Here is a 19,311-nt window from a genome sequence, read left to right as displayed (position 1 = left end):
GTCTGTCCTTGGCCTCCTCAACTGCTATGATGAGGCCAAACTCAGGCTGGAGAACCAATATCTCATATTGCATCTGGGTAGCCTCCAACCTGATGGCATAAACATCAACTACTTCATCTTCCAGTAATTTCTCCCCCCCCCCCCTTTTCCCTTTCCCCATTCTGGTTACCTTCACATCCCTTCTCCTCACATGCCATCACCTAATCTAATGTAACCCCACTTTTTAAAAAAGGAGGGAGAGAGAAACCGGGGAATTATAGTCTGACATCGGTGGTGGGGAAAATGCTAGAGTTGGTTCAAAGATGTGATAACAGCACATTTGGAAAGAGGTGAAATCATCGGACAAAGTCAGCATGGATTTGTGAAAGGAAAATCATGTCTGACGAATCTTATAGAATTTTTTGAAGATTTAACTAGTAGAGTGGATAGGGGAGAGCCGGTGGATGTGGTATATTTAGATTTTCAAAAGGCTTTTGACAAGGTCCCACACAGGAGATTAGTGTGCACACTTAAAGCACACGGTATTGGGGGTATGGTATTGATGTGGATAAAGAATCGGTTGGCAGACAGGAAGCAAGGAGTGGGAGTAAACGGGACCTTTTCAGAATGGCAGGCAGTGACTAGTGGGGTATCGCAAGGCTCAGTGCTGGGACCCCAGTTGTTTACAATATATATTAATGATTTAGACGAGGGAATTAAATGCAGCATCTCCAAGTCTGTGGATGACATGAAGCTGGGTGGTGGTGTTAGCTGTGAATAAGATGCTAAGACGATGCAGGGTGACTTGGATAGGCTAGGTGAGTGGGCAAATTCATGGCAGATGCAATTTAATGCGGATAAATGTGAGGTTATCCACTTTGGTTGCAAGAACAGGAAAACAGATTATTATCTGAATGGTGGCCAATTAGGAAAAGGGGAGGTGCAACGAGACCTGGGTGTCATTGTACACCAGTCATCGAATGTGGGCATGCAGGTACAGCAGGCGGTGAAAAAGGCAAATGGTATGTTGGCATTCATAGCAAAAGGATTTGAGTACAGGAGCAGGGAGGTTCTACTGCAGTTGTACAAGGCCTTGGTGAGACCACACCTAGAATATTGTGTGCAGTTTTGGTCCCCTAATCTGAGGAAAGACATTCTTGCCATCGAGGGAGTACAGAGAAGGTTCACCAGATTGATTCCTGGAATGGCAGGACTTTCATATGAAGAAAGACTGGATCAACTAAGCTTATACTCACTGGAATTTAGAAGATTGGGGGGGGGGGGGGGTCTTATTGAAACATATAAAATTCTAAAGGGATTGGACAGGCTAGATGCAGGAAGATTGCTTCCGATGTTGGGGAAGTCCAGAACGAGGGGTCACAGTTTAAGGATAAAGGGGAAGCCTTTTAGGACCGAGATGAGGAAAAACTTCTTCACACAGAGAGTGGTGAATCTGTGGAATTCTCTGCCACAGGAAACAGTTGAGGCCATTTCATTGGCTATATTTAAGAGGAAGTTAGATATGGCCCTTGTGGCTAAAGGGATCGGGGGTATGAAGAGAAAGCAGGTACAGGGTTCTGAGCTGGATGATCAGCCATGATCATACTGAATGGTGGTGCAGGCTCAAAGGGCCGAATGGCCTAATCCTGCACCTATTTTCTATGTTTTTATGTTTCTACCTCCCCGGTTTCCCTTCTCCCTTACTAGATTCCTTTTCTCAGGTCTTTACCTCATCCATCTATCCTCTTCAAGCTTCTTTCTGCATACCCACCACCTGTTCTTTAACTATCACCTGCCAACTCACCCTCCTACCAGCTTCTTATATTGGTTACTGCTCCCTTCCTTTCCAGTCCTGATGAAGGGTCTTGATCGAAAATGACATTTTTAAAAATTCCTATCCCCAAATGTGAGACAGAGATGTGTGTTGTTCCAGATTTCCAGCATCTGTATCTCGTTATAAGGTTGGGGGAGGAGAGGAAGTAAAGTAATAGGTGATAGGTGAAACCAGGAAAGAGGGAGTGGTGAAGTTAGGGGCTGGGAAGTTGATTGGTGAAGGGGGAATCTGACAGGAAAGGACAGAAGGCCATGGAAGGGGGAGGAGCACCAGAGGGAGATGACAGGTAGGTAAAGAGACATGATAAAAGGGAGGGGAATGGTGAGGGTGAGAGTGGGCAATTACTGGAATTTCGAGAAACTGATGTTATGCCATCAGGTTGGAGGCTACACACATGGAGTACAAGGTGTTATTCCTCCAACCCAAATGTGGCCTCATTGCAGCAGTAGAGGAGGCCATGGGAATGGGAAGTAGAATTAAAATGGAAGGCAACCAGGAGATCCCTCTTTTTCTGGCGGATGGAGTCTAGGTGCTCGGTGAAGTGGTCTCCCAGTCTATGTTGGATCTCCCTGATTATACAGGAGGCCACACTAGGAGCACCGGATACAATAGATGATCCCAACAGACTCACAGGTGAAGTGTCGCCTCACCTGGAAGGACTGTTTGGGGCACTGAATGGTAGTGAGGGAGGAGGTGAAGGGATGTGGCACTTGTTCCGATTGCAAGGACGTGCCAGGAAGGAGATCAGTGGGGAATGACATGTGAACTTGCAGAAAGTGGGGAGTGGGGGGGGAGGAAAGAGATCTCCAACGGGACCCCACCACCAAGCACATCTTTCCCTTCTCCTTACTTTCCATAGGAATCCCCCCTTCGCAACTGCCCTGTGTGTATCTCTCTCCATCTATATCTCCTTCACACTGTATACTGGAAATGACATTTAATAATCTTGAATCTTGACAGGAAACTTGAGGTGTACGGAATAAGCTGCCAACAGAAGTAGTTGAGGTAGGCACAACAACATTTAAAAGACATCTGGATAGTACATGGTTTAGAAAGTTATGGCCAAACATGGGCAAAGTATCTCTCATATTTAATACATTCAATCTGCTAGTTTGATACTATCAAAATTTATTTCATTGGCTGTATGCAAAATTATTAAATACATCATAAATCTAATTACTTGTACTTAAAAGGATTAAAAGTCAGTGACATTAAGAACAGCAGTTGCTTTTGAGATTTTAAAAACAGGAAATGCTGGAAACACTCAGCAGATAGAAAGAGTACTAGGCAACAGTTGACAACTATTTGTCAGTATTTCACAGACTTTACAACCTTTAACAGTTAATTATAAACACAAGATCCTGCAGATGTTGGAAATCCAGAGCAACACACAAAAATGCTGCAGGAACTCAGCAGGTCTGGCAGCATCTAAGGAAATGAATTAATGGTCACAATTGTGTACAAAATATATCTGAAACAGATGGTCAATGATATTGCACTGTGACACAGCATGATGAGCACAAAAATAAATTTACACACCCATCATTCAAGGACAGAACTGAAAGAGAAGAAACCACCCAGAAAAATTGATCATCAAGGACTGAATTAATGATCAATTGACTGAACTTCCTTGGTCCTTATGAGTTTCAGTTTTCCAAAATTACCTATATTTGAAGCCCATTCCATTTCCTAAGAAAATAGTAAACACAATTCCTTCATTCAAAAAGAAAGAGACAAAGTAGGCCAGCTTTATTAAAGAGAAAACATTAGGCAACAAAAGTCATGATGACACCTGGAAAAATTCAAGGTAAACTTAAGATAAATTTTGTGAAAGTGATTTAAACAATTTATTAGAATATTTTTGTAGTAAATCAGGTGCTGTAGACATAGCGATGTCAATTTCTCAGAAGGTATTTGATGCCTCATCAACAACTGTTGAGAAACAGAAATTAGTTGTAACATTGCCTGGTAAACAGAAAACAGTAAAATCAAACAAAATGCTGGTGAAACACAGCAGGCCAGGCAGCATCTATAGGGAGAAGCACTGTCTACGTTTTGGGCTGAGACCCTTTGTCCTGACAAAACGTCGACAGTGCTTCTCCCTATAGATGCTGCCTGGCCCGCTGTGTTCCACCAGTATTTTGTGTGTTGTTGCTTGAATTTCCAGCATCTGCAGATTTCCTTGTGTTTGCACAGAAAAATCAAATGTTTCTTTCTTCTGTTTGACAAGTTACTAATATCTTTAGCATTTTTTACATAAATTTTATATAAATTTATATATATGAAGACATTGAAGACATAGTTGCTAAATTGCTAAGTTGTTAAATAATTAAACAAAGATAGGTTTAAAAAGATATGAAGAGAACTATAAAGTGAAATAGATTAAGTGATTCAGCAAAAATCTGGCAAACAGTACAAAGTAGGAAATGTAAACCTAATATGAAAGTACAGCAAATAATTAGGAAAAGTTAACAATATACTAGCACTTATTGGTCAGGGAATTGAAGGCAAAGGATGTGCTTCAACTTCCATGGCAAAATAACTTCTGGTGTACATTTGTGGTGTCCTAATCGAAGGATGTCAATACACTGAAAGAAATTCAACCAGGTTTCAAACTAATATCTAGAATGGGTAGGTTGCACTTCTGAGGAGAGGTAGGACATGACAAGTTTATAAACACTAACATTTACAAAAGGGAAAAGGACCCTTAACAGAATTAATGTGAAGAAAATGTTTCTTCTTATGGTAAAATCTCAAATTGGGAGTCACTATTTAAAAATAAGGGATTCCACACTTAAAAGAGATGAGGGTGATTTTCGTTATCCTCTCATTATCCTTTAAGGAAGTGATATGAATTTTTGAAGGCACAGGTGGATAGATCCTTGAAAAATGAGTACAGGCCACCACTGGGGTACAAATGCCTGACTTAAAGATGCCATCCACCCCCCCCCCCCCCCAATATACGGGCAAACTCCATTATTCCGGTGAATGATAGAACTGGCTTCCTCTCTCTCCTCCGCCACCCCTACTATATTTAGTAATTGCTCTTTAAAATTTGTTTTATGTGATTTTGATGCCAAACAGAATTCTGTGGAAATAAGACAACATCTAGTGAATATTTAGACTTACAGATAAAAATCAAGTTATGGACGTCTGTTAAAACAAAACCTGTTCACTATCCAAAAACAAGCTGAACAAGATTAGTGAGACTATTTCATGAGAATTCTTGGTCCAGGACTGCTCACTCAAAGTGGAGTGGGATGTTACTAAGAATCCCGAGTTCAGTGTTCTGTGAGCATGCAAAAGCTAAACCTATGGAAAATGAGGAGTGCATCACAAATTATCCTCAATCCCAAGAAACTAAAAAATGGTAGAGTATATTTGGAGGGGGAGGAGAATCCACCCCAGCTCCCAATTCATCTGTTATTTACAGAGGATATGTTGTTCTACAACAGACTAGTAACATGCAAGGCAGTCTAGCAGTGGACTAATCATGGTGACTATATAGGTTCAATTTCTTTTAACCTATATGGTGTTCTGCATTTAAATTTAATTTTCTTCTCAGAACTAATCAGAGTAATATTACATTTTGATGCCAAAAGCTTCAATATTTGCAAACACTGGAGGCAGACATAACTCCATTCAGCATACATTCAAATATCACTTCGTCCATTTTGTTTTAATGGGATGCCCATTTGAAACACTATGAAGCTTCACAAAGATAAAATGAGGAGACCATGTTTTTTCAGTTAATTGTTACTAATATCATAGGGAAAAAATTTTTAGACCACTTCATAATTACTCTAAATAATTTGATTAGTGCAGTCCATAAAGAAAACTGCATTATACGTATTAAGATTTTAATATATTTTATGTGGTGTAGTTCAAATACAATGTTAAAGAACTCAATGACTTGAATTAGGTAATCAAATATTCAGCAACAGTTTCAGATTGTGATACCTTTGGTGAATTTAAAACCATGAAAGAAATCTGTCTATGCATAATTTACTTTCTCTGTGTATAAATATTAAAAATGCTTAACTGAATACAAATCATGTGACCAAATTTTATTAAGTTTACATAATATTCATTTTGCAGATTAAAACATTTGATTACTGAGCAATAACCTAAACTGAATTAGTGTACTTCCTAATACAAGAAATAAATCGATCTAGTAGCCAATTTAAATTTTGTACTCATCTAATCATACAGTCAATTGCCAAGAGCATATTGCACAAAAGTCATGATTCAGTGAGCTCTCATCTCATCCATCCCAACCACTGAGGCAATCTGTGTAAACCCTGGCGATTTAGTTTACTCTATCAGTGATAAAAGATCATTCATTATCCATGACTCATCTCTCCACCAAATGTTCCTTAAGCTTATCCCCAACGCATTTCTCAATTCACTCCTACCAACAGGACAACTATGCACATGGCAAGTGCTGTTCTTTCTCCCCAAGAAAATAAAGAGTTCATGATAGATTTCCCTCTATCTCCTACATTCTCTCTCCAGTGTCATCTCATACAAAGCCATTCTCAAACTTCCAGATTATACAACCTGTACTAATAAGCTCCCACTGTACCTTTCCCTTTTCACACATATCAATATCATTAATAATTCCCTTCTTCAGATATCTTTTCATTTCAAATCCACAGCACTCAGAATATCTGGTTTCAAATTCCCTTTCTATCACCAAATTTATTTATCAAAGCTATTTTAAATTCTGCGCTTGCTTTCCAACTCTCTAGCTCCTTGTCAAATCAAATTTCTATGCAAGTAATCTCAATCAAGTGACAAACATCACTTTGAATAGTTGCCCTATGCTGCTTTCCTCATCTTTGCTGAAGTATATGGTATGAGTGACCATACCATTCCCCAGCACCATTTTCATCAAGAAACATGAAAAAGGAAAAGTACATAATTTAGCCTTTCAAGCTTGCTCCATTATTCAATTATCATATTATCTATCTCAATAGCATATTTCAGTAACTTGTCCTATGCTCCTTTGAGTGTTTTGTATCTAGAAATCCACCCACCCAGACACAGGAAACACATTTCCTGGATCTTGTCTTCTCTGTAGCTACTAAGCACTTCACACCTTTTAAACCTTATAGCCTTCTTTGGTAAAACCAGGAATCAGTGTGACCAACCTTCACTGTGGTCATATGGAAATTATATCCTTTAATTAGGAGATTAAAACTGCATATAGCTCTCTGTGTGTTATCACCAAGATCTTGCATAATTGCCACAAGACATCCTGGAGGCACAGCATCAGCAACCCAGGTTCAATTCCCACAGTTGTTCATAAGGTACTTGTATGTTCTCCCCGTGACAGCGTGGGTTTCTTCCAGGAGTTCTGGTTTCCTCCACAGTCCAAAGATTTACCGGTTGGTAGGTTAACTGGTCATTATAAATTGTCCTGTGATCAAGTTAGGGTTAAATTGAGGGTTGCTGGGTGGCACAGCTCGAAGGGCCAATTCCACGGCTGTATCTCAAAAAAAATAAAATTAAAAATGGAATTGGATTATTGTCACATATACTGAGACACAGTGAAAAGCTTATTTTGTATACCAATCACGCAGACCAAATCAGTACAAATCACATCAGGGTAAGATGAGGTAAACAATTACATAATGCAGAATAAAGTGTAACAGCTACAGAGAAGTGCAGTGTAGGTAGATGATGAGGTGCAAGATCAAAATAAGGTAGACTGAAGTTAAGAGTCCATCTAGTCATACTATAGTCATCTCAATCAATAGTCTACCATTCAACAGCAGGGTGGAAGCTTTCCTTGAACCCATACCTTCAGGCTTTTCACGAGGAAATCTGCAGATGCTGGAAATTCAAACAACTCACACAAAATGCTGGTGGAACACAGCAGGCCAGGCAGCATCTATAAGGAGAAGCACTGTCAACGTTTTCGGCCCAGACCCTTCGTGAGGACTAGCAAAGGGTCTTGGCTGAAAACGTCAACAGTGCTTCTCCTTATAGATGCTGCCTGGCCTTCAGGCTTTTATATCTTCTGTCCAATGTATGAGGAGACAAGAGAGAACGTCCAAGGTGGGTGGGGTCAATATTGGCTGTTTTACTGAAGCATTGAGAAGTATACACGAGTCCGTTTGGGGGGGGGGGGGGGAGAGAGACTGGTTTCTGTGATACTTTGAGCTGGGCCCACAACGCTCTGCAGTTTCTTGCAACCCCATGCACAGCAGTTGCTATTCCAAGCAGTATGCTTCCAAATAGGGTACTTTCTTATAGTATATTGATAAAAATTGGGATGGGTTGATGGGGACATGCCAAATTTCTATTAACTTCCTGAGGAAGTAGAGACACTGGTGAACTTTCCGGCCATGGCATCCAAGTGGTTGGATCAGAACAGGCTTGGTGATGTTCACTCCTCGGAACCTTAAGTTCTCAACCTCAACACCATTGATGTAGAAAAAGCATGTGCACTACCCCTATCCCCCAAATCTTCTTGATGTCAAAGACTTGCTCTTTTGTTTTGCTGACATTGAGCAAAGTTTTTTGTCATTACACAATGTTACTAAGCTCTCATCTCCTTCCTGTACTCCAGGTCAGGAGTTTTTGAGTTATAGCTTACTATGCTATCACCTACAAACCTGTACGTGGAGTTAAAACAGAAACTTGCCATGCTGTAATGAGTGTATAGGCTGTAGAGTAGGGGGCTGAGGACACAAACTTGTGGAACTCCAGTATTTACAATAATCATGGCAGAGCTATTGCTGCATATCCTACTGATTGCAATCTACTCATCAGGTAATAGAGAATCCAATTGCATAGGGAGGCATTGGTGATGAGTTTGCTGAAAATTATAGTATTGAAGTTGGAGCTGTAGTCAATAAACGATTGTCTGATTTTTGTCTCTTTACTGTCCAGATGCTTCAGAGAGGAGAGTAGGGCTAGGAAGATAGTGTCCACTGTAGACCTGCTTCAACAGTAGGTAAATTGCACTGGGGCAGGTTTGCCTGAAAGGCTGAATATATGCCATGTCATGATGATAGACATTCGAGCTCTGGCAGCAGTCATTTAGGCTTGTTATCTTGTTTTACTTATGTATTGGGATGATAGAGGTCTTCTTAAAGCAGGTGAGAACCACGGACAGGTTAAAAATGTCTGCAATTACATCCACCAGCTGATCTGCATAATATCCAAGGACACAAACAGGTACACCATCTAGGCCAGATGCTTTGTGTGGGTTGACTTTTTAGAAGACTGAGCTTGCATCTGCAGCAGTGACTGTGGGTTCAGTGCACTGAAGGTTATCCAGGTGGGAGGTTATACATCCAACTTCCTTCTGTTAAAAATTTGCATAGAATGTGTTAAGTTCATCAGGAAGGGATGTGCTGTTATCAGTAAAGCTGACCAACTTTGTTTCGTGTCCACTATAGCACAAAAACCCTGCCACCATTAATGGCTGGTCTGGCCTCAATTTTGGTCTGATACAATCTCTTGGTATCTTTGATACCTCCTTGCTCCTTTGATCAAACTGCTCAGTATCATTCCTAACATTAGAGACAGAGGAGACAGCAGATGTTGATGCAGGGCTTCAACCTGCAATGTCCAGAACACACACACACACATGCTGTACTAACTGCCTAGTTCCTCCAGCAAATTACTTTTAGCATTTATCTTGATCCTTCTTCTTTTCTTGGTCAGCCTACATATGTACAATATATCAGATTTTATCATCAAAATAATAAGGATATCAATCTCACTAACTTATGCATCCCAAGAATAAATGCACAGCTTAAATGCAAATATAAACCAGTTGCTGTTAAGATTTACACCACTCCATCACTTTGCAAACCCCCCTCACGCTGACATGCCTTGAATATTCTGAAGCATTTCCATTACAGATGTGCTGTAGAAAGTAATATTGCTATTTCAACCAACAGTACAATTTTAATAATACTAATTGATCATTAATATTAAACACAATCTCATACTGAAATTTTTACAGGTGGATTTTCATTCTTTCAACAACTGGATACTGAAGTTTTGAAAACTTAAGTTTCTACACTTTGAATCCAACCTTAAGTACCCAATTTAACATTGAACTTATCCACTAATATACATTTATCAGTCCAGCTACTATTATTTTCAAGGCTTCAATTTACAAGATAGAAAATGTGAGTAATTCAATTAGGCATACAAAATAAATGAACTATTTGAGACTGAATACAAAATAATCATGTTCAAAGTGACAAAATTACTAGAAACTAGCATTTAGGAATGCAAGTAACAAGTAAGCCTTTACTATCCCAATGCACCATTGTAATGAAATGATCTCTACGGATTGCAAGCAAAGATTTTCACTGGGCCTGTGATCATCAACCACTTTATCACAAGTGAATTTAAATACACGAGTAAAAGTATGTAGAGCCTTGGAGGCATCAACCGAGAGTACTGTCTAGTTTCTGCCTTATTAAAAAGACTCTGCTTACTATGAATTCATTGTATTGATTCCAGAGATAGCAAGTCTGAAGGCTGAGTAGGCTCGGCTTGTATTCTCTAAAATTTAGAAGGAAAAGCAACCTCATTAAAACATACAAAATTCTTACAGGATGAAGGTAGAGAATTTTCTCCTGGCTAAAGAGTATGGAACAAGGAGTCACAGTCTCAGATGATAGAATAAGCCATTTAAAACTGTGATGAAGCTCGGTTTCTTCATTCAAAGGGTGAATGTTGGAAACTTCTACTCCAGAGGAATGTGGAAATTCAGTAATTGTGCTTATTTTAAATGAAGAATGAAAGATTTTTGGATATCAAGAGAACTACACTGCACTTACTTTAAAATGGTTTTGCAAGGATTCGTTTCAGTGTTCATTTCAGTGTCCAGGATTCATTTCATGTTTCGAAATGGTTTTGCAAGGATTTGTTTCAGTGGCTGACAAAGACAGCTCAACAGACTCTCCACATTGCAGATACACCTTATAGGATGGCCCAAAGTGATGAGTAAAATCTTAACAGTGAGTTATGATGCACTTTGCATTAGTACAAATATACACAGGTCTGTACAGTCAATTCCAAAGTTAAGAAGAGGGTATGATTAACAGTTTCAGGAGTTAAGCTGAAGCAGAAGTGAAACAGCAGTGAGATGTTTTCAGTGACATGACAGTCAAATATTGAGTCCATTCCCAACATTTCTTGGATGAATTGCAATATTTTTAAACATGAGGGAACCAAATCATCTTTCCTGTATCCTATATAATTCATATTCCTTATGAATGACATCATCCTGAAACATAAGCTACATGAATGAACTATTCATAACTTTGACATCACATTCAATCCAATATCCTTTCAATCACAAGGATCATCTTTTGACATTTCTCTCACATTACTTACAACTACTGCTATGCCAAAAACTTCAAGCACCATTAGATTACTATGTTCCAGTCAGCCTCTAACCAACCTCCTGTCTTCTACTTCTTGGCATTAACTAATTCTTAATATCTATTCCCTGAATACGAGACATGCAGAGAGGCAGAAGGTTAGACTCCTGCATCAGGAGCTCCACCACTGCTGGAAACTGGGATGTAAGTTTTTATTTGTTTAAAATCACTCTCCAGAGTAAAGATTAAATGCAAAATGAAAGGCCCGCTTTATGAGAAGTTGACTGCTACAACTAACAAATTGTTTGGAAAAAATGTGATTTAAATCCATCACGTACAAAGTCTGAGAATAAATTTAAGTCATAAACTGAAAACAGGGCAATTTCATAAGATAAATCCAAAAACAATAAACCTTAAATAGCAAGTGAAGCATAAATCTGTTTGCATCTTTCATACTGATCTTATGTAAAATTTATGATGAAACACAGCCTCCTTCAGCGTATCTGCTTGCAAGTAAGCAGCACAATTTTAAAAGTCAAACCTCAAACCTTATCTGAAAATCGGTAATAAACTTGCAACAGTACAAAATGTGTGTATTGGATCAGATCTTTGGAACGAAGCCCAGCGATATTGAGAAGAAACATAATCCACCTGGTGTCATAGGGCATAGATTGCAGCTCAGTCGCGCTTCCAACAGCCTCGTTGGCACTTTGGGCGGAGCTAGGCATTACCATAGTATAGAGTCAATGAGACCACCACAGCAATATCTTATTAAGGCAGCCAAACAGAATGTGCAGTGCTGAATTTCTCCTCATCAACTAGCCATAGCCCAATTTTGGCATCCAGTCATGAAAATAAATTTTTGACGGACTATTTTTACCCTGACCCCTCGAAACCTCCCACAGCCTGTAACACAAACTGAGTCTTGCTTCAGCAAAGAACCTTACTCTATCAAATAAAATATACTTGTATATTAAGTATAATCGATTGTCTCAACAAATCCTATATATTTAGAATCGAAAAATAAACAGTAATCGAAACCTGCGCCCAACTTCTATGGCGTTTGGAGTAAGTAGGACCCCCAAACTATATTAAAAACATTAAGTGGGAGAAGAGACGCCATGTGCCAGAATGTATTAATTTTTAACCATGCAGCACTTCAGCAGATTTTGTTGGAATTCCTTGAAATTTTCAAGTACGCAAGGCACGTTGCCATTTCAAGGTGGAAATAAGCCCCTCCCCCTTCCACTACAGTGTTAAACAGAGATAGAGACCTGTTTGGAAATTAAATGTGGATATGTGTGCTTGTAGAATGAGATTTTAGTGGCAACGGTGTAAGCTATGAAGACTGGGGACCCCGCCTCTGCCTGGAGCCTGCAGACCCGCTTTCCGCATCAACCCTCCCTCCCCCATCGCTGCTTTAAGTTCAAGCGAGCTGGGACAGGACACCAACCCCTCAGATACTTTTTTTAAATCACCGTCTCACTCCACGCCGGGCGTGGGGTGCAGCGGCCCCTTTTCTACGAGAGGCCGAGGCACTGTGCGCGGCCTGAGCCGGGCTGTAGGTTCGCCTGGCCCAAAATGGCGGCTGCCGGCGGCCCTGAGTCAGAGCCGGCGGGGCCCAAGCTCTGCGGGGCCGGGCCGGGGACCACGACAACGCCGCGCCCCTCCCTTACTCCCCCACTCCTGACAGCCAGGCATGCCACCCTCCCCTCCACCTACAATGGAGCCTGGTGTGGGAAAGAACCGGGAGTACAGCAGGGTAGAAAAAGGGCGGAGAGAGAACTGCCCGCTGAGTAAAATACATTTCACACAATTATTAATAATTGAAAATTAAATAAATAAAAGTCCAGCCGGGCAGGCTGTCACCTTTGAATTTGAGCTCGATAGGCGGATCTAGTATCAACACTTGCTCCAGTTTAGCCATGGTCGGCTCACAGGGACACCGAGTTGCTGCCTGATGGCGCCCGTTGCTTATTTTATCCGATTTTTTTCCCACCCTCTTCCCCCTCCCCCCTCCCCACCCCCCGGCGCCGCTCCGTCTCACTCTCCGGCTCTGCAGGACGTCGACGTGCGCGCTCTCACGCCCGACCAGATCCCCGGAGCGCGCCGGCCTGCCGCGCGCCTGCCGGTCGCTGGAGCGAGCACGCTCCCGGTGGCCAGCCTTCGGGCGGCGGCAGGAGCGCCTCGCATCATCGGGGGTTGTGGGGAATCGCTCTGGAACCGCTGGACCGTGGAACTCTCCAGCAGAGGGTTCTGATTACAGGTCGGCGAGGATCTGAAAAATTAACTTTGTTTCAGCAGTAAAAGCAAAAAATAGGTCAGACAGAATCTGTGAAAAGAACGACTAAACAATCTGCATGAAGAACTAACGGGCTGCAGCAAAATCAATGTGAGCAATGGGACTGTCAACGTTTCCAGTCGAAATCCTGGCAACATCTATTCCTCAATGAAACATTTTCAAAACAGATTACCCCGGTTTACTGACGCGATGGACATATGAAACAGTTTTTTTTTACTGTACCTCAGTACATGTGACAATAACACAGTAAACCAATTTACCAATGTAACATCAGAATACTCCCCACAGTACCTCTGTACTATAGCTCAGCATTTAATACCATCATTCCCACAATCTTGATAGAGAAGTTGCAGAACCTGGACCTCTGTACCTCCCTCTGCAAATGAATCCTCGACTTCCTAACGAGAAGACCACAGTCTGTGTGGATTGGTGATAACGTATCCTCCTTGCTGATGATCAACACTGGCGCACCTCAGGGGTGTGTGCTTAGCCCACTGCTCTACTCTCTATATAACCATGACTGTGTGACTAGGCATAGCTCAAATACCATCTATAAATTTGTTGATGATACGACCATTATTGGTAGAATCACGTGTTGACAAGAGGGCGTACAGGAGTGAGATATGCCAACTAATGGAGTGGTGTTGCAGCAACAACTGGCCCTCAATGTCAGTAAGACAATAGAGCTGATTGTGGACTTCAGGAAGGGTAAGATGAAGCAACACATACCAATCTTCATAGAGGGATAAGAAATGGAGAGAGTGAGCACTTTCAAGTTCCTGTGTGTCAAGATCTCTGAGGACTTAACCTGGTCCCAACATATTGATGCAGTTATAAAGAAGGCAAAACAATGTCTATACTTCATTTGGAGTTTGAAGTGATTTGGTATGTCAACAAATACACTCAAAAATTGCTATAGGTGTACTGTAGAGAGCATTCTGATAGGCTGCATCACTGTTTAGTATGGCAGGGGGGGCTACTGGACCGAAAGAAGCTGCAGAGGGTTGTAAATCTAGTCAGCTCCATATTGGGTACTAGCCTCCAAAGTAAGCAGGACAACTTCAGGGAGCGGTGTCTCAGAAAGGGAGTGTCCATTATTAAGGACCTCCAGCCCCCAGGCATACCCTTTCTCACTGTTACCATCAGGTAGGAGATACAGAAGCCGGAAGGCACACACTCAGCAATTCAGGAACAGCTTCTTCCCCTCTGCCATCCAATTCCTAAACGGACATTGAACCCTTGGACACTACCTCACTTTTTTACTATACAGTGTTCCTGCTTTTTGTACATTTTAATCTATTCAATATACGTATACTACAATTTATTTATTTATTTATCTATCTATCTATTTATTATGTTTTTATTTTATTGTTTTCTTTCTTCTATATTATGGATTGCATTGAACTGCTGCTGCTAAGTTAACAAATTTCATGTCACATGCCAGTGATAACAGGAATAAAGACAGTGAGAGTAGGAATAGAATGAGGTAGAGGATAAATATGTGGCTGAGGGATTGGAGCAGGGGGCAGGGTTTCAGGTTTCTGAATCATTGGGACCTCTTTTGGGGCAGGTGTGACCTGGACAAAAAGGACGGGTTTCACTTTAATCCCAGAGGGACCAATATCCTGGTGGGGAGGTTTGCTAAGGCTACTGGAGAGAGTTTAAACTAGGATTGTTGGGGGGTGGGCACCGAACTGAAGAGACTGGGGAAGAGGAGGTTGGCTCACAAATTGAGAAAGCTTGTAGGCAGTGTGAGAGGGAGGATAGGCAGGTGTTAATGAAGGGACGTGCTCAGGCTGAAGATTTGAGATGTGCCTGTTTTATTGCAAGAAGCATCATGAACAAAGTGGATGAACTTAGAGCGTGGATCAGTACTTGGAGATATGATGTGGTGGCCATTACAAAGACTTGGATGGCTCAGGGGCATGAATGGTAACTTCAAGTGCTGGGTTTTAGATGTTTCAGAAAGGACAGGGAGGGAGACAAAAAAGGTGCGGGCATGGCACTCTTGTTAAGAGATAGTGTCTACAGAAAAGGTAGACGCCATGGACGGATTGTCTACAGAGTCTCTGGGTGCAGAGGAGCAGATAGGGAAACAGATCCTGGAAAGGTGTAATAATAACAGAGTTGTCGTGATGGGAGATTTTAATTTCCCAAATATCGATTGGCATCTCCCTAGAGCAGGGGTGGGCAAACTTTTTGACTTGTGGGCCACAAAGGGTTCTAAAATTTGACAGGGGGGCCGGATCAGGAGCAGATGGACGGAGTGTTTTGGTAATACACCTCATAAGAGAAAATAAAATATCATGGGATATGTAGAAAACATGTGCTTTAATTTCAATTGAAAATGAACAAATGCATTACAACAAAATATCTGTCTTTGAAGTCCCATGGTATTTAGCTATTTATTGAAATGACTTTTAAAACACTGAAAATTAAATGAATAAAATACAGCTTTTTTTAATAGTAACAGTTATTATTTTAAAGCACTGAAAATTCTGTTATCCTTCAAGATATTATCATCATCACTCTCCTCCTGACTGTCTTTATTTCAAAAACGGTAGAAAATGCAGGTCTACTTGTCCTGCTCCTTCTTATTCAATTGTCCCCTGTGCCAAAGCTCAACAATGACCAGTACAAGGACAGAACAATGACAGCGCGCCAGTATGCGGAGCGCGTTATTTGATCTGGAGCGCATTTTTTATTTTGAGAACGTACGTGCACCTGCGCACTACTCATGTCCATCACTTAACAGAAATGACATGTAACATGTAAGGCTTATTGAAAAAAATATTTTCAAATGCATTTTTTACATAACACAACGAAGAAACTTATTTTTAATTTCAGTGGGAACAGTGTTGTTGGTCTCCCTTTTTAGCCAGCGCATCAAAGTCTGGATTTAGTTTTGTTGTGGCGATTCTCAGGATGGATCTGAGGTGTTGGTCAGTTAACTTGGATCTGTGGCTGGCTTTGTTGATGTTCATGATGCTGAACGCCTGTTCACACAAATAGGTCGAGCCGAACAAAGAGTAAAGCGCAAATGTGGAGTAATACGCTGCACCTCAACAAAGGTCAATGTATATAGAGTGCGTCATCTATTGGGAAAACGCCAGAATTGCGGGGAAAAAACGTTAACAAGGTTTATTAATATAATTTCATCAAGTTCTGCAGGCCGGATTAAAAAGCTTAACAGGCCGCATGTGGCCCCCGGGCCGAAGTTTGCCCATGCCTGCCCTAGAGCAAGGGGTTTAAATGGGGTGGAGTTTGTTAGGTGAGTTCAGGAAGGTTTCTCAGCACAATATGTAGATAAGCCTACAAGAGAAGAGGCAGGTTGATTAATAGGTCTGGATTTTACAATCCCTAAAGTTTCTGCACTGCACTTGACTTGAGTGGAAGTAGTTCTTAAAGATGACCACTAGATTATGTTACTACCATTACAACACATCTTCAGTTGTGTGCCTCAACATCACTGGGTTTTTTACCCTCTTACGGCCTTTTACCCTCAGCCGGGGCAGCCCACCACAGGCTGATCTGGCCTGGGTGTGTGTCACATGGTTAGTCTCTAGATGGTCACTTGGCCATCAGCATCCCTTCTTTTCAGCCACAGCCTGTAACTGCTCATTTCAGCGGCATTAGCAAGTGCTTTGATTGCACCCTATGGGCCTGCCCTCTGACTCCTACTTCTCTCAGCAGCCTTACAGTGGAACTGGCTACAAAGCCGCTGCACCCCACCTCAACTGGGTGCACTTTTACGGTCTAGCCTCACTCCTCTGCTTCAACTGCAAGGTTGTCATATCGCAGCCTTTTCCGTTCGTAAGTCTCATAAACAGCATCCTCCCAGGGGACCGTCAGCTTAATGATAGACAATAGACAATAGGTGCAGAAGTAGACCATTCGGCCCTTCGAGCCTGCACCGCCATCTTGAGATCATGGTTGATCATCTACTATCAATACCCAGTTCCTGCCTTGTCCCTATATCCCTTGATTCCCCTATCCATAAGATACCTATCTAGCTCCTTCTTGAAAGCATCCAGAGAATTGGCCTCCACTACCTTCTGAGGCAGTGCATTCCAGACCCCCATAACTCTCTGGGAGAAGAAATTTTTCCTTAACTCTGTCGTTAATGACCTACCCCTTATTCTCAAACCGTTCCCTCTGGTACTGAACTCCCCCAGCATCTGGAACATATTTCCTGCCTCTATCTTGTCCAATCCCCTAATAATCTTACATGTTTCAATCAGATCCCCTCTCAATCTCCTTATTTCCAGCGTATACAAGCCCAGTCTCTCTAACCTCTCTGCGTAAGACAGTCCAGACATCCCAGGAATTAACCTCGTGAATCTATGCTGCACTTCCTGTACAGCCAGGATGTCCTTCCTTAACACTGGAGACCAAAACTGTACACAATACTCCAGGTGTGGTCTCACCAGGGCTCACCAGGGCACCTTCAGTGACTGATGAACAAGGACTCCTAGATCTCTTTGTACATCTCCCTTACCTAACTCTACAATGTTCAGATAATAATCTGCCTTCTTGTTCTTACTCCCAAAGTGGATAACCTCACACTTATTCACATTAAACGTCATCTTCCAAGTATCTGCCCACTCACCCAGCCTATCCAAGTCACCCTGAATTCTCCTAACATCCTCATCACATGTCACACTGCCACCCAGATTAGTATCATCAGAAAATTTGCTGATGTTATTCTCAATGCCTTCATCTAAATCGTAGATGTAAATCGTAAACAGCTGTGGTCCCAATACCGAGCCCTGTGGCACCCCACTAGTCACCACCTGCCATTCCGAGAAACACCCATTCACCGCTACCCTTTGCTTTCTATCTGCCAACCAGTTTTCTATCCATGTCAATGTCTTCCCCCTGATGCCATGAGCTTTGATTTTACCCACCAATCTCTTATGTGGGATCTTATCAAATGATAAAGACAGGAGTTGGATCAAAGGACCAGGTCAGGCCGCAGGTTGGTTGTTGCAATTTCAGATGGGAAGGTAAGTTTCCAGCCTAAAAGCAACACGCATCTCCCAGTCCCTGGCTGCACTCAATGGGCATGAGTCGTGAGGCAAGGGGTTAGCGCCTGGTTTCTCTCCTTCCCGGATGAAGGATAGTAGTTGTGGGACTATTGTCTGGGCATTGAGAGACCTGGTGTTGGTAATTACTCTCTTACACTCAAGTTCAGCTGCCAAACTCCTCAGCACTTGGTTGTGTCACCAGGTGTATTAGGCTGGTCTTGCAACTAGCCAAGATGTGCTTGAGGGATGCCAGAACTGCGCACAGAGGACAGGCTGGATCTTCTCCCAGCCAAAGATTTAGGTTTGTAGGAGAGGGCAGAACATCATATGTTGCTCTGATGATGAAGCTCAATCTATCTGGATCCATGCTTCACAGCTCACTCCATGTGATTTTCCTCCGCTCAACACCCTCCCACCTCATCCAGCAGCCTCGCTTAGCTTGGGATATTGCTTTGGCACACCTGGCTGCTGCTTCTTGGTGGCGCACCTCCTCCACCACCAGGTGCCGGTGTTCAGTTGTAGTAGCATTTTGCCAGGCAGGTTTCATTACTCCAAGGCCACAGCCTCCTCTGCCCTGTTGGACATAGCCCACTGTGTCCCAGAGTCGAAGGGCGGCTTCTGGGTCCAGTACTGCTGCAGCTGGGGTCCATTTCTTCCCTGTTGCTAGAGCAGGAGCAACACCTCTTACGATTGGGTCCTGAGATTTTTTGAGTGTCATTTCCAGCCTTGCTTTAGCACATTTTTATTCCTCCACCAGGCTAGAAATTGGGAGAAAAAGGGCTCCATTCCTGTAAAGTCCCATGCTGCTAA

At 42.0% G+C, this 19,311-nt stretch overlaps 1 protein-coding gene across 6 annotated transcripts in view; it reads right to left on the bottom strand.

Moving 5' to 3' along the window:
* Nucleotides 1-13,195, bottom strand: part of vapal (VAMP (vesicle-associated membrane protein)-associated protein A, like) — an 81,290-nt gene extending 68,095 nt beyond the window's left edge. For 3 of the 6 annotated variants that reach the window (XM_059976337.1, XM_059976325.1, XM_059976331.1), the window contains exon 1: nt 13,042-13,195. In XM_059976337.1, coding sequence (XP_059832320.1) covers nt 13,042-13,099 — 58 coding nt within the window. In that variant the 5' untranslated portion in view covers nt 13,100-13,195. The remainder of the gene's footprint in view (nt 1-13,041) is intronic. The other 3 variants (XM_059976344.1, XM_059976357.1, XM_059976352.1) reach the window with 2 other exon arrangements.
* Between the last annotated feature and the right edge of the window lie 6,116 nt (nt 13,196-19,311).

The sequence above is a fragment of the Hypanus sabinus genome, chromosome 1, assembly GCF_030144855.1.
Source record: "Hypanus sabinus isolate sHypSab1 chromosome 1, sHypSab1.hap1, whole genome shotgun sequence".
NCBI lineage: Eukaryota > Metazoa > Chordata > Chondrichthyes > Myliobatiformes > Dasyatidae > Hypanus > Hypanus sabinus.
The sequence above is the reverse complement of the archived record's forward strand: the minus strand, read 5'-3'. Positions and strand labels throughout refer to the sequence as shown.